Source organism: Antechinus flavipes, chromosome 1 (genome assembly GCF_016432865.1).
Source record: "Antechinus flavipes isolate AdamAnt ecotype Samford, QLD, Australia chromosome 1, AdamAnt_v2, whole genome shotgun sequence".
NCBI classification, from domain to species: Eukaryota; Metazoa; Chordata; class Mammalia; order Dasyuromorphia; family Dasyuridae; genus Antechinus; species Antechinus flavipes.
The window spans coordinates 536,775,255-536,791,204 of record NC_067398.1 but is presented as its reverse complement, the minus strand read 5'-3'; the positions used below and the strand labels follow the sequence as shown (position 1 = coordinate 536,791,204).

General features: G+C 36.2%; 1 protein-coding gene across 1 annotated transcript in view; it reads left to right on the top strand.

The window, feature by feature from the left end:
* SCGN (secretagogin, EF-hand calcium binding protein) overlaps positions 1 to 15,950 on the top strand; it is a 70,577-nt gene that overhangs the window by 13,879 nt on the left and 40,748 nt on the right. Inside the window, exons 3-4 of the mRNA XM_051970585.1 lie at positions 1,910 to 2,002; positions 12,850 to 12,939. Of these exons, the coding sequence (XP_051826545.1) occupies positions 1,910 to 2,002; positions 12,850 to 12,939 (183 nt within the window). The remainder of the gene's footprint in view (positions 1 to 1,909; positions 2,003 to 12,849; positions 12,940 to 15,950) is intronic.

The following is a 15,950-nucleotide window of genomic DNA, read 5'->3' as shown; positions in this document are numbered from 1 at the left end:
GATAAATAAATTCTATACAATGTAACTACAAAACATGAAAAAAATCTGAGAGTTGACCTGCCAAGATATACTTAGGACTTATATGAATATTTTGATATATTTTTTACAGAAAGAAAACTTAATTAGAAAATTTTTCATTGTTCATCGTTGGGTTATACCAATATAATAAAAATTATAATACTTATTTTACATATTTAGTGGTCTGCCAATCAAACTACCAAGGACAATTTTATGGACCTGGGTAATATAACAATTTCATTTGGTGAACCAAAGTTCAAAGATTTCAAAGGAAAATCATGAAAAAAATAGAAATGAAGAATAATTAGCTTAGTAGATCTGAAATTATATCATAAATCAGTAATTAGCAGAACTATTTGGTTCTTGTTTAAAAATTTTAGTAGTGTAACAGATAATAATGCCAATGCTTCAAGATTTGCAAGTGTTTTACATATATTATCTCATTTGATCTTGACAAAAACCTTGTGAAGTAGATGTTATTTTGTCCCCATTTACAAATGAGGAACTTAAGGCTAAAGGAAATTTAATGACAAGCAATTTCTGGGATAGAATTTGAACTCAGGTTTTCCTGAGTCTGATTCTAATACTTCATCAATTATAACATCTAACTTCCTAGACCAGATAACCAAGACTAAGGAATAATTTAACATTGCCTGGTATTCACTATAGTAGAATCATATATTACCAGTCAGCTTCTAAAATCTGAACAGAAATACGTAAAATGAATATAAGGGAGAGGCTACTAACAGGTAGAAAATCAGGAAAAGTCTCATTAGCATGGAGCACCTAACATGAGGCTCCAAAAGTTGGAGGTAAAGAGATGAAAAATTCCAGGCACTGGTAACAAACAGAGGTAAGAGATGGAATATCAGATAGGTAAGATTGGCTGGGATGTAAAGGAAGTGTCAGGAATGATATGTGATCAGCATGAGAGAATGGGCTTGAATCTAGTTGGTGAGGATTTCAAATACCAGAATAAAACCAAAGCAGATTTATTTTGCTTAAATATTTCTTCAATCATATCTGACTCTTCGTGACCCATGGATCACAGCATGTCAAAAATGTCCAAGAGGTTTCCTTAAGATACTGGAATGGTTTGCCCTTTTGTTCTCTAATATATTAAGGCAAACAGAGGATAAGCCACTTGTGCCAGATTACACAGGTAGAAATGCCCATGATGCACTTTTCTAAGCAATATATAACTAGTTTCCCTTCCTAATAATAGTCACAGACGATGTTTTGTCAGCTTGTTGGGGCTACCCTTCTTCCACCTACCTTATTTACAAGTAGGAGGGCACAGGGATGATAGAGATAGTAAAAGTGAGAACAAGTAACTGAATAATGGGTTTTCCTTATTCAGTAAATATTTGTGAAGCACCTACTATGTACAAAATGCTATCTTAGATGCTAAGGAAATTAAAAGTTATGACAGATCCTGTTCTCATCTAAAGATACCAATAATAATTGTTATTCCAAAGGATTATTATTCTTTGGAATCAAATGAAGTGATGTATGTGGAAGTGTTTTATAATTCACAAAACTTTACAAATATAATTTGCATATTCTAATAATTCATGTAAATATTCTAATACTTATTATTATTGTTATTTTAGAATTAACCATTGGTTGGAATTAGCCAACACATATTGAGAAACTAACAATGAAAAGTTAATTGTACATAGTCCTCACTTGTATGTAGGTCACTTGTAGCATCAATACTCATACACTCAAAATGAGGACTAATGGGAAGAGCATTTGGTTTTGGAGTCAGAGATCCTGGATCCAAATTCTGGATCTGCTACTTATTGACTATGTGACTTGGAGCAAGTCATTGCCTTGCACTGCGATCCCAATGATTTTTTAACATGTAGCTTTGTTTGATTTGATGCAGGAAGCTGTAGCAGAGGAGAAACTTCAAGAGATGAAAAAACGTTTTTTGGCTGCCTACGGCATCTCTGAAGATGGCCACCTGCAGATACAAGAGGTACCTTCCAAACTCCTGTTTGCCCCAGTTTCCTCATTTGTAAGATAAGTTATAATAATTGGGTATTGTTTTCTTTGTTCTAGTTGTTTAATTTTGTATATTTCACATAAATCTTCCCATGTCTCTCTGTTTTCTTCATACTCATCACTTCTTACAATGTGAGTTTACATTATATTCATGCACCCACAGTTTGTTTAATCATTTCCCACTTAAAGGTACCTATTTTGTTTCTAGTTCTTCTCATGAGTCTTCAGCCAGAGTAACTGAACGGGAACTTAACTAGTTTCCACCTTCCCTCAAAGACAGAGAAAAAAAGTTGGTCATCCTTATTCAGAAATGATTCTGAAAAAGAGCTAATTTTGTTAGTAGCTCCTGCTACTTCACAGAACCTTTGATCTCTGAAGGCAGATTTCAGACTAGCTTTCACTATCATTCCAGGATCCAGAGGGGGGATTCGTGTAGCTCGATTTTCCTAGGACTTCATCTGCCTCCTCCATTTCTGGTTATATTCATTCACAAAAAATATAAAGGAAATTAGATGAAGATCCATCATGAGGAATATTCCTCTATCGTTCCTATCTTTCCATTGCTGAGCCCTCTTTCACCAAGGACTTCTAGTTGGTGTGGAAACAAATGGGAAGACACATTGTGCAAAAAAAAACCACACACACACAAGGTCTCAGAATTCATTTGTGTCCAATGGATAGTCCTGGTTACTTTAATAGAGTTTCATTTATCGTATTAGAAGATGAAAAATGCTACATGAGAAAGGATTTGAAAGATATTATCAAGAATATGTCTGAATGGAAAAGAAGATAAGACAGTCATAAAAGTGATGAGAGATTACAGAATCATAGACTGAATGGCAGAGTGGTACTGCTAAAATAATAAAAATTTCAAGGTCTTCATCATGCTGGGTAGATTGAGCCTCTGTGAAGGCATTTACAGAAAAGCCTAAGAAACACAAAATGAGAAAATATGGATGGATTTTTATTTGTGTTTGTGGTGCAAATATATATATATATATATATATATTCAATTTTTAAAAATCATTGCTCCATTGAAGAAATATCGACTAAAAATATACAAGCATCTTTGTGAAGGCTCATAGATTTACAGAGCATAGAAATGAAAAGGATTTAAATGCTCATTTAATCTGACACCTTTACTTTACAGCCCAGGATGCTAAGTCCCAGAGATAAAATACTTTGCCCAAAGTCACAGAGTTCAATTAGATAACAGCCAAATCTCAACCTGAGGTTCACTGACTTCAAGGTCACTCTTCATCAGAGTGGGCAAATGTCCTGGCATGTGAGCAAGGAACTTATACCACTAGTGCTTCACACAGTACTGGAAACATTGTGTTTTTGTTCAATTGGGTCATGGACCATAACACATTAGACCTTTCTAGCCTTCACTGTCTCCCAAAATCTACCCAGATTGTTTTCATTTCTTCCATGACATATCTAGCCATCTCATCTCCTTTTGCTTTTGCTTTTGATCTTCCTCAACATTAGGGTCTTTTCCAGTGAATCCTATCTTTTCATTATATGGCAAAAGTATTTAAGCTTCAGCTTCAGTATTTGACCTTCCAGTGAATAGCCTGAATTAATTTCTTTAAGTATTGACTGATTTGATCACATAGCTTACCAAGGGACTTTCAAAAGTTTTTCATAGTTCCACAATTTGAAAGCAGTGATTCTGCAATAATCAACTTTCCTTCTAGTTCTATAGCCATACATTGCTACTGGAAAAACCATAGCTTTGACTATGTACAGTAAGCACTTAATCAATGGGGATGGGATTTTCTGATTAATTTGTGATTCTTCTGTCAAGGTTGTTTTTTTTTTTTTTGTAAAATAGAAGCAAGTTATCCTTCCTCTTCTCAACCTCATCAAAATATATGACCTCAGGAACCATTTTTGTAGGAAAAATAGAAGTATTTTTCCATTATGTTCCTGCTGGTTAGGAAGAAGCACTTACTTTGCTTTAGCCTTCTCATTTAGCCCTAGAATCCTCTTAGTTTATTTGATTGTCATGGCAGCTGGCTCTGAGGAGCTCAGGACTCCTTTGATGAGTCACTAAACTCCAATCCTTCCCAGCTGCAATAAAAAGAGGGTGTTAAAGGACCATTGTCAGAAAACAAGTTAAACCCTGAGTTATTCACAAATAATTTCTATTATCTCTTCCACCTACTCCCTATTGTTTCCTGTTGCATCTGGAATTGATTTTACCCTAAGGGAGAAGACAGAGAAAGGGGAGAAGGAGAAAAAAATCTAGGTTCCTTCATTAAGATGGGATGATGAGTCACCAGAGTAAAGGATGCCCAGGAGACTCCTGGTATGTCTTTCCTTAGAGGGATTGATTTGGAACCACTTCATGTGTACTTCAAGGCCAGACTATGCCCTTAAATTTGGCCTTTGAAAGGGAGATCAGAGACAGAAAGAAGGAACTTAAGAGAGCTGGAAAATGGCTACTCAAAAGGACTCAGATTAGATTTCTTAGAATATGAAGCCTTGGAGAATGTAAGACTATAAGCCTACCCTCTACTCTTCCCAGGAAACTATGTGACCCCCTACATAACCCTGGCTGAGAGGTGAATTCATACCCTGCCAAAGAAATATCAATGTCAGTCCAAAGATCTCATCCCTGAGGAATAAACTTCACCAACAAATTAATCCTGTGAAAGGAATCCTGCAGTCTTTTAGAAAGTAAGAGAGGAATTCAGAAGGCCTTCTCAGGGAAAATCCTCTGAAATAGGTATAGGCAACTTCTCAGTCAAAGAGGAAAGAATAACAAAATAAAACAAAACATAGCAAAAAAAATTTTTTTTGAAAAAAAGAAGGAAAAACAAAAAATCAGGAAGGAAGGAAATCATTAGAATGAAAACCAGAACAAAACTAAGACAATTTGGAAGAGAGGGTAACTAGGGAATACATAAAACCATATATTTTAAAAGTATTTCAGGTTCCACAGTTTATGGATCTTTTTCTAACCAGTCTTGTCTCCCACTTTTCATCCTTAAATTGATCACTTCTCTTTTCCTTTTATTTTATTTTTAACTTATGAAGTAAAAAAGATTATTGTACATGAAATTGCAACTCTAACATGTATAACTTTTATCAAAGAATGAAAAGGGAAAGAAAAATTCAAGGATGATGAGCAGATGGATTTGCTTTGTCATTTGTTATATGTATGGTATGATAGGGAAAGAAACAGTAGCTGATGGCAGAAAAAAAGCTTGGGAATGTCACATATCTAGCTTCCATTGCCCCCCCGCCCCCCACCTCATTACCTCAGATTGATAGTGGGTTATGTTCTAAAAACCTGGTTCCTGGAATTCCATAGTAATTGGCTTTCTTAGCCTGCTCCCCGAAAGAGCTTACTTATAAAATCCATTCCCTATTAGCAGAAACTGTGTTTTATAAATGAGAAGGATTTCTAATCCCATATGATGTTGTTGTGTGACCTTGGGCAGACCAATATATCTATCCCATCCTGTAATTCTTCAACTACAAAATGTAAATGGTGAGATGTGATACTGATACTCTATACGAGAAGAAAATATAACCTCACAGTTTAAATTTATCAACAGGACTTGTTCGATAAACAAAATAAATAGCAAAAAGCGATTAAGCTTGAGGCACTTTGGTAGACATTGGGGATTCAAAAATGAAATACAGTATAAACTCTGCCCTCAAACAATGCACAGGGAAATGAAACAAGTATACAATTAACTGTAATACAAGTATGAAAATTACAAGGGCACTTTAGCAATCAAAAGAGTGTTCTGAGAAATTCAAGATGCAATCCCTGTTAACTATAGATTAGAAATTCAATTCAATAAGCATTTAAATACCCTACAAGGGAGTGTGCTAGGTCATATGGTTACAAAGACAAACAAAAACAGCAATAACTACCAAGAAAGTGACATTCTTTTTGAGAGGGAGTTTGAAGATATTTAAGTATACAAAATACATGTAGATGAGGTAATTTTATTGGAGAATGATTTAGGTACACTAGGAAGAAGATTTTATAAGCAGATGGATAAGGATTCCAGAGAGCACAATAGAAGGTAGGAAAAAGTCAGAGGAAGAAAAGAGAGATGGGTCATAGAGCAAGAAGCAGGGAATGGCAGCCAGAGAAGAGGTTAACTGATCTAGCCAGTTTCCAAGTCAGAAGCTCAAGATTATTGACTGGAACAATAGAGGAGTAGATTGCCATGTCTTTCACAGATAACAAAAGCTGGTTTGATTCCATTTCCCTTAGAAAGAGATGGAAAGCATGTATGGAAAGGTGTACATGTTGTAACAGAGATGGATCTACTTGATGGTCAAGACATAAGTTGGAGTTTTAGGACTAGGCTAGTTATAGAAGGATAGGAGAGAGGTACAAACTCTCAGATTGAGTTTACTTCAATGTTAAAATGATTGTTTTCCCCCAGGGTTAAGATAGTGGGGTACTGTATCAGGTGGGCCTTTTTGAAAAGGTCTAATGTGGAGTGAGAGACATAACAAATATTTATATAAAGTTCCCTCTCTCCTATGAAATACAGACAACAAGTTAGCTATAGAAGTGTTCTTGTTGTTCAGCTGTTTCAGTTGTGTTCAACTTTTTGTGACCCCATTTTGGATTTTTTTGGTAAAGATAATGGACTGGTTTGCCATTTTCTTCTCTGATTCATTGTATAGATGAAGAAACTGAGGCAAACAGGATCATGCAACTAAGCTCAGATTTGAACTCAAGAAAATGAGTCTGCCTGACTCTAATCCAGCACTCTAAACACTCTGTCATCTAACCACCCATGGTTATAGAAAGTGCTTCATGGAAATTGTAAAGGGCTAAAACTCTGAGTTGATGCACTGGGGTTGGACAATGGGGCACTTAAGGCTAATTACTGATTGGACAATACTCTATTAGCATATGCTTGGAAAATGGCCCTTCCCACTATTCTGTGCTGGCTCGATCTTTTGGTGTATATAGAGAATTATGGGAGGGATTAGGGGGTGGAGTAAGACAAGCCAGAGTCACTTTGGTAGTAGATAAGGAGAAGGAAGGTCGTGGAGATCTTGTGTCCATTCCCTTCACTTCTACCCCTAAAGACCAAGAATAAAGGCCAACAAAAACCAAGGAGTTTTGCTTATCCTGACTCCGGCTGATTCTAAGGTATCCAGGGAGCTAACTTGGATTTCACAGAAAAAATGGTACTCGATATGATGTTAACAGATGAGAAGCCTTCTAATAGGGGAGAGGAAGGTTTTGTTCAAGATATGAGACATAACAGAAACAAAGAAGCAAGAGGCAAATTGGTTGAGTGGAGCAAATAATATGTGAAAGGATATAATATAAAATAATATTGGTAATGTTGCTTAGAATCATAACATAGAAAGCCTTCAATTCCAGTCAATGGTATGAGGGATGTATTAGAGCTAGAAAGAACCATTAAGAGACTTATTGTGGTCCAGGTTAGAGGTAACAAGGTCATGAACCTCAAATGAATTCTTGCTGGTTTATAAAAATTTTTATAAATAGAATCAATAAGACTTAAAAATTGGTTGACTATGGAGAAAGTGAGGGAAGTAAAGAAAGAAGTCAAGAAAGATTCAAAAGATTCAAGTCTTTTTTTTTTTTAATAACTTTTTATTGATAGAACGCATGCCAGGGTAATTTTTTACAGCATTATCCCTTGCATTCACTTCTGTTCCGATTTTTCCCCTCCCTCCCTCCACACCTTCCCCCAGATGGCAAGCAGTCCTTTATATGTTGAATGGGTTGCAGTATATCCTAGATACAATATATGTGTGCAGAACCTAACAGTTTTCTTGTTGCACAGGGAGAATTGGATTCAGAAGATATAAATAACCCGGGAAGAAAAACAAAAATGCAAGCAGTTTATATTCATTTCCCAGTGTTCTTTCTCTGGGTGTAGCTGCTTCTGTCCATCTTTGATCAATTAAGGCTCTCTTTATCAAAGAGGTCCACTTCCATCAGAATACATCCTCAAACAGTATCATTGTTGAGGTATATAATGATCTCCTGGTTCTGCTCATTTCACTCAGCATCAGTTCATGTAAGTCTCGCCAGTCCTCTCTGTATTCATCCTGCTGGTCATTCCTTACAGAACAATAATATTCCATAACATTCATATACCACAATTTACTCAACCATTCTCCAATTGATGGATATCCTTTCATTTTCCAGCTTCTAGCCACTACAAACAGGGCTGCCACAAACATTTTGGCACATACAGGTCCCTTTCCCTTCTTTAGTATCTCTTTGGGGTATAAGCCCAGTAGAAACACTGCTGGATCAAAGGGTATGCACAGTTTGATAACTTTTTGAGCATAGTTCCAAATTGCTCTCCAGAATGGCTGGATGTGTTCACAATTCCACCAACAATGTAAGATTCAAGTCTTGAAGAAAGATGGTACCACCAAGAAAAATAGGGATGTCAAAGATTCTCAATGATGACAGGAACCTCAGAGGTCATCTAGTCTAATATCTACATAAAGAATAAAAAAAATTACATTTCTCTGCCTTTCCTCTCTTTCATCCATATATTTCTATATATCTTTATTTAATGAATGTCAACAGATTCATCATCTCATTGATATGCCTACTTTCTTCAATGAGATTATAATTTTCCATGCCTTCTCTTCCTTTGACATTTCTATGTCCTCTCATAAAACTGGCAAAGAGATGTATTCCATGTCCTAAGAGGCCATGCTCCAAGCCTTTTAAAATTCTAAAGTTGCAACATTTAACTAAGGACTTCTTGGACAGAGCATTGGGACTAGAATCAAGAAAACCCAAGTTCAAATCTGACTTCAGACACCTCAATTTCCTCATCAGTAAAAGGGGAATAACAGCACCTGATATAATTCTTATGAGGACCAAATTAGATAATTTTTATCAAGCAACTCTCAAATCTTAAAGCATGGTATAAATGCTAGTTAATAGTAGTAGTAGTAGCAATAGGAACAGCAGCAGTAGTTGTGTTAGTGGTGGTAATATTGGACTATCTCTGCATTATTTCTCAATCTTCCTTTATAACTGTCCCAACTTTTGCTACCCTATATTTTCAAAGTATTGTCTTTTATGTCAATTCTTTTTTTTAAATAGCTTTTTATTTACAAGTTATATGCAAAGGTAATTTTACAGCATTGACAATTGCCAAACTTTTTGTTCCAATTTTTCCCCTCCTTTCCGCCCCCCCTCCCCTAGATGGCAGGATGACCAATACATGTTAAATATGTTAAAGTATAAATTAAATTATGTCAATTTTTGTGGGTAAGTCATCACTGATAACATGATAAAGCCCACTGTGTATGTTTCCTTTGCTCTTTTTTTTTAATTGGAATGTATTCTTTTAAGATTGCCTTTCATGTAAAATCTGGACTCCTTGAGGGATGGGGCAACTTTGATTTTGCCTCAGTCACTCCACTGTTCAGCACACTGCCTCTTATATAGGGTGCTTCCAACTGCTTATTATATTGTGGCACAGCCATATAGCATTACTGGAAGAATAAAATTATTTTTAAAAATAAAAGAAGGGATTTTGGGGGGAGGGGAGCTTGGGATCATTGAAAATACTATTCAGTTTTCAAAACACCAGAGCCTTTTCTCTTCCTGCTAGAACCAACTCTCTGTGCATTTATAACACTTGTTCATGTGTAGTAATAGGCTAAAACGATGAGCTGCTCATAAAATCATGTCATAATATGGACTATATATATTTCATCTATTTAGTTGTTATTGCATAAATTATTAAGTCCATTTCTTGCTTCTGAACCTCACAAAGTTTTTAAATATGCTGGGATTTGCTATAATTAATACAATGCCAATCACAAAAAGGAACATCTTAATACACAAATTCTAAGGTCATGCATGATACTTGGTAAACAATCACAACATTTTTCATTCAGTGATCCCCTGATTATTATTATCAACAAAGCATAAAACAGGGAAAGGTAATCCCTACTATTATGGAGAATATCAAATACAGAGTCCAAATGGATGAGAAATTTCTTATAGTTGATGTTCTTTTGGTAAATAAAATGTTGTTTTGTTATTTTTTTTCCCTTTGGCTAAAGCCTATATTTTCAGAAACTTAACTCCTAGCTGGGAAACTGCCTCTGACAATATAAATCTTCAACTGTTTTACCATTTATAATCTTAGGGAATTGCCTGAGCTCACTAAGAAATTAAATGACTTGGCTACCTAGGGTCACTCAGCCAATAATGTGTCAGAAGCATATACTTCTTGACTTGAATATAGATCTATTTAGCTTTAGGTGAAATCTCTATCCTCTATGTGAGGATATCAGTGTTAAAGTTACATATCTATAATAGTAATATATATTGGGATAATCAATATAATTATATTAGTATATAACATCTTTCATTAAGTCCTTTTTTTGATTCTTCATCAAGTTATGGAGAAAACCTTAAGTTCTGACAGCCTATGCTAGGGTAATGTTAGTTCTGCTAGAACCTACTAAACTGGAAATAATTTATCATTAACCAGTGTTGTTCAAGAAACATCCTAGCTAAATGTAGAAAGAATCAAAGGCCAAACAGTGATTCACTTTGAGACACATTCACACAAAAAGACTATTAAACAAGTTTTTAAAAAATGATGCTTTGCATCCTTAGACAATATACATGCTGACAAAACTACAGATCCTTATAGTATGTGTCTGCATAGACAAATAGTTTGGAATTTATTGCTTCATTCTTTATTTTTATTAATGATTACTATGTTTCCTATTTTTAAAACATAAGCAAGAAAGCTAGGAGGATACATTTTAGAGAAAGAAAAATGATGAGGTCAATCCTGGTTGAGTTAAAATTTCAATATGTCAACTAGGTAAAGATAACTATAATAATAATAATAATAGCTAACTTTTATATGGTATGTTGTAGTTCACAAAGTGCTTTTTACATATATATATATATATATATATATAATTATTATCTCATTTGGTTATCACAATCCTATAAAGTAAATACTGTTGTTATCCTCATTTTACAGATGAGGAACCTAAGGCTGAATAAGTTAAATGGCTTTCCAAGGTCACATAGATGATAAATGGCTGACATAGGATTTGAACTAAAACTTTCTTGACTCCAAGTCCAATATTCCATCCATTATTGCATCTAGCTGTCAAGAATTCAGCAAACCTTTGGGATTGCAAACCTGGTGCTGGAAAAAGATTAGAGCTGCTTTGGTTGATTTGGAGGTTATCTGCTCTGCATTAAGATGATAATTGATGTCATGGAAATAGAATCTCTAAAGGAGAGAATGTAGAGAAAGAGGAAAAGGAAACTCAGAACAAATCCTCGAGAGACACTATACTTAGCATTTTTCTTTGTATTAGAGATCTAGAAAGATCTCTTAGCCATCTAGAAAAGAACTGGAAGAAAATAATTTCATAGAAGACAAGTGAAGGAAATTGAGGAGAAGTGCTCAAAGAGGAAAATTTCAAAACTAAAAAGTGGAAATTATTAGTGATAGTAACATTCAGGTTTGGAACTCCCTGGCAGAAAAACAAGGATGTAGAATTGGCAATATAGAACAAAGAGTTTGTAGAACTTTCTCCTACTACAAAGTAGGGGCATGAGAGAAGTAATAGCTAATACAGAAGGTGATGATGAGATCTCAAGATCATAGATGTGATATCTTTAGGAAGAAGTCAGGTTTCAGTTAATCTGGGGAAATAGAATTGTATGAAGAAGAAGAAAAGAAGAATGTGAACAAGTTGTGGCATATAATTGTGATAGAATATTATTGTGCAATAAGAAATGACAAACAGGATGATTTCAGAAAAATCTGAAAAGACTTATATGAATTGATGTGAAGTGAAGTGAGAAGACCAAGAGAACATTGTCCATAGTAACACTAATATTATGCAAGGAAGAATTGTGAATGAATTAGCCATTCTCAGCAAAGCAATCTAAGACAAACCTGAAAGACTCATGATGAAACATACTATTCATTTATAGACAGAACTGATATTGTCTGAATGTAGCTAGAAACATACTATTTTTCACTTTGTTTCATTTTTTGTGTCTTCTTGTACAAAATGATTAATATGGAAATGTTTTATATGATTGCATATTTATAGCATATCAGATTGCTTACTATCTCAGAGAGGGGGAAGGGAAGAAAGAAACAAGGTGAGGAGAAAGCAAGAGATTTAGAACTCAAAACTATTAAAACAATGTTTAAAATTATTTTAATATATAATTGGGGAAAAAAGGAAAGATGGCATTTGATAAGGTATAGGAATGGCATGATATTGATTAGGTAAGGACAGCAGGGAAAAAAAGAAATTTGTGTTTAGAAAAACATCACAGAGATTAGAGAAATAAAAAATTAGAATATAAACCAGAAGACATAACTATTGGGCAGGGAAAGGTCAGAATAGATAGAAGTTTATAACTTAAAGCAGCTTTGGGGCATTAAATGGTTTTTTGTGGTTTTGCTGTCTATTCATATTCATTGGTTTTCTGCCCAGACATAAGACTGAATTGATTCTTCATCTTCATGTAAACTTTACTATATAGTCCCAGAAGACTAAAAAATATGCAAAATTTTAGGAGAATCTCTTCCTGTCCATTAGGAACTCATAATCAAAGGAGTGGCAATGTACATTAGGCTACCCCAATAGTACTGAAAATATCCATCCTCTCAGTTTTTTTTAATTGGCAAATTGATCAGTGGGGGCAAAGGGGACTAAGAAGATATTTAATGACGGATAAAAACAGGTCACTGACTGACAGGACACCCTAAGTAATACTGATTTCTATGACTAACTCCAAACGTTTTTGTCTTAATCCTTTAGCTTGCCAGCATAATCTTGCCAGAAGATGAAAATTTTCTTCTGCTCTTTCGTCGAGAAACTCCCTTGGATAACAGTGTGGAGTTTATGCAGGTAAGTAGCTTTTCCTTTCCTGTACCAAACCAGACAAAGGATATTCATAGAAGGTTTCAGATTGTATGGGGATAAGAGAGGGAAGCAAATATTCATCGTGATTTTCTATGTGGTTGGTTCAATTCAGAGAGACAGCAAGATGTCACATAAAGAGTATTGGACTTAGAGCCAAATCCTTTTTCTGACTTACTAAGCATGTGACTCTGAAACTCATTTATTTAGTTTCCTTAAATCTCACTTGTATCATCTATTAAATGAGGATATTAATACATCTAGCACCATCTTCACAGAATTAATATGGGGTTAATGGTTTAAAATACTACACAATTTTTAAAGCTATGTGCTAGGTTTTAAAGTTTAAGCTTTACTTGGGAGGAAAAAAGAGGAAGCGGGACTTCCGGTTAAGATGGCGGAGAGGAGGCTCACAGTTGCATAAGCTCCGCGCTTTCTCTCACTATCCACTTCATTACAAGCCTCTGAATCAATGCTTGACTGAAAAAAACCCACAAATAGTTACCAAGAGAAGCCATCCTTGAGATCCACCAAGAAAGGTCTGTCTTTACTGGAGGGCTGGGGCGGTTTTAGATCGGGCGCAGGCGGCGGGCAGCGGCAGTGAGAGCACGGGAGCAGACTGGAGAGGGGGTGGGGAGTGATCGCAGCTGTCTCTGCGGGGAGAGCTTCGCTACAGGTTTGGAACCTGCAGCAAGTCAACAGCCCAGCAGAGAAGCTAAAAACACCGGGGCTGAAGAACACAACCGCAAACAGCTGGAGTCTCTCAGGACCTGGCCGCCCCCCCCTTCCCCCCCCTCAGTGACTCAGCACGCTTTGGGATCTCAGAGCGCAGGCGCAGCACAGTCCTGCTAGTGCCTCATGCTGCCACCTGCAGTCTGTAGAGGAAGCTCGATAACACACCCAGCCCCCCCCCCCAAAGAAAGACTCCAGTTTTTTCTGTTTTTCTTTGGTAGTTTGTCTCTGATTAATAGACAGAATGAGCAAGAAGCTGAAGAGGACTTTAACCCTAGACAGCTTCTACACAGATAGAGAGCAGACTCTAAATCCTGAGGAGACTAAAAACAGGCAGTCCCCAGGTGATTCCCCAAAGGAGGAGATCGTCTGTTCCTCAGCACAGATGAACCTCATAGAAGTGATTAAAAAGGCTCTCACAAGGGAGCTAGAAGAAAAATGGGGAAAGCAGAGTGAGGCTTGGCAAAAGGAGAAGGAAGCTTGGGAAAAGGAGAGGGAGGCTTGGCAAAAGAGCCTGGAGAAGTCAGTTAAAGAGAGAGTGGATAAAGAAGTAAAATCCTTGAAAAATAGGATTAGTGAACTGGAAAACAAAATTGGCGAAATGGAAAAAAATTCCACAGAACAAAAGAACTCAATTGGACAATTAGAGAAAGATTTTAAAAAAGTGAGTGAAGAGAATACTTCACTGAAAATCAGAATTGAACAAGTGGAATTGAATGACTCGAGGAGACAAGAAGAATCAGTCAAGCAAATCCAAAAAAATCAAACAATGGAGAAAAATGTGAAATACCTTCTGGGGAAGACAACAGACCTGGAAAACAGATCCAGGAGAGACAATCTGAGAATCATTGGACTCCCAGAAAAACATGATGAAAAAAAGAGCCTGGACACTGTCTTTCAGGAAATTATCAAAGAGAACTGCCCAGAAGTCATAGGAACAGAGGAAAAAATAAACATTGAAAGGATTCATCGATCACCCACTGAAAGGGATCCTAAAATCAAAACACCAAGGAATATAGTGGCCAAATGCCAGAACCCTCAGATGAAAGAAAAAATATTGCAAGCGGCTAGAAAAACCCAATTCAAAAATCAAGGAGCCACAATAAGGATCACCCAGGATCTGGCAGCATCCACATTAAAAGATCGAAGGGCCTGGAATATGATATTCCGAAAGGCTAAGGAACTTGGTATGCAACCAAAAATAACTTACCCAGCGAGAATGAGCATCTTTTTCCAGGGAAGAAGATGGACATTCAACGAAGTAAGCGAATTTCATCTATTTCTGATGAAAAAACCAGAACTTAACAAAAAGTTTGATCTACAAATATAGAACTCAAGAGAAATCTAAAAAGGTAAAGATTAATCTTGGGAACTATATTTTGACTATATAGATGCATAAAGAATACATGTATACCTTGTTCTAGAAATTGATGTGGAAAGGACATTGTACCAGAAAAAGGGTAAAGTGGGGGTAGTACATCTCATGAAGAGGCATAGGAAACCTATTATATATGAGAGAAAGAATGGAGGGGGATGAATATAGTGGGTATCTTACTGCCTTCAGAATTGGCTTTAAGTGAAAAATCTTAAGACATATTCAATCTATGGTGAAACTTCTCCCATCTCATTGAAAAGTGAGAAGGGAAAAGTGGAAAGGGAAGGAATAAGCTAAGCGGAAGGGAATACGGGAACTGGGAGGGAAAGGGGTAAGATAGGGGGAGGAACTCTAAGGCGGGGGAGGGACACTAAAAAGGGAGGGCTGTGAGAAACAAGGGGTGCTCACAAGCTTAATACTTGGAAGGGGGGGAAAGGGGAAAGAAGGGAGGAAAGCATAAACCGGGGTTAACAAGATGGCAAGTAATACAGAATTGGTCATTCTAACCATAAATGTGAACGGGGTAAACTCCCCCATAAAGAGGAAGCGGTTAGCAGAATGGATTAAAAGCCAGAATCCTACAATATGTTGTTTACAGGAAACACACCTGAAGCGGGGAGATACATGCAGGTTAAAGGTAAAAGGTTGGAGCAAAATCTACTATGCTTCAGGTGAAGTCAAAAAAGCAGGGGTAGCCATCCTGATCTCAGATCAAGCTAAAGCAAAAATTGACCTAATTAAAAGAGATAAGGAAGGACACTATATCTTGCTAAAGGGTAGCATGGATAATGAAGCACTATCTATATTAAACATATATGCACCAAGTGGGGTAGCATCTAAATTCTTAAAAGAGAAACTAAGAGAGCTGCAAGAAGAAATAGACAGTAAAACT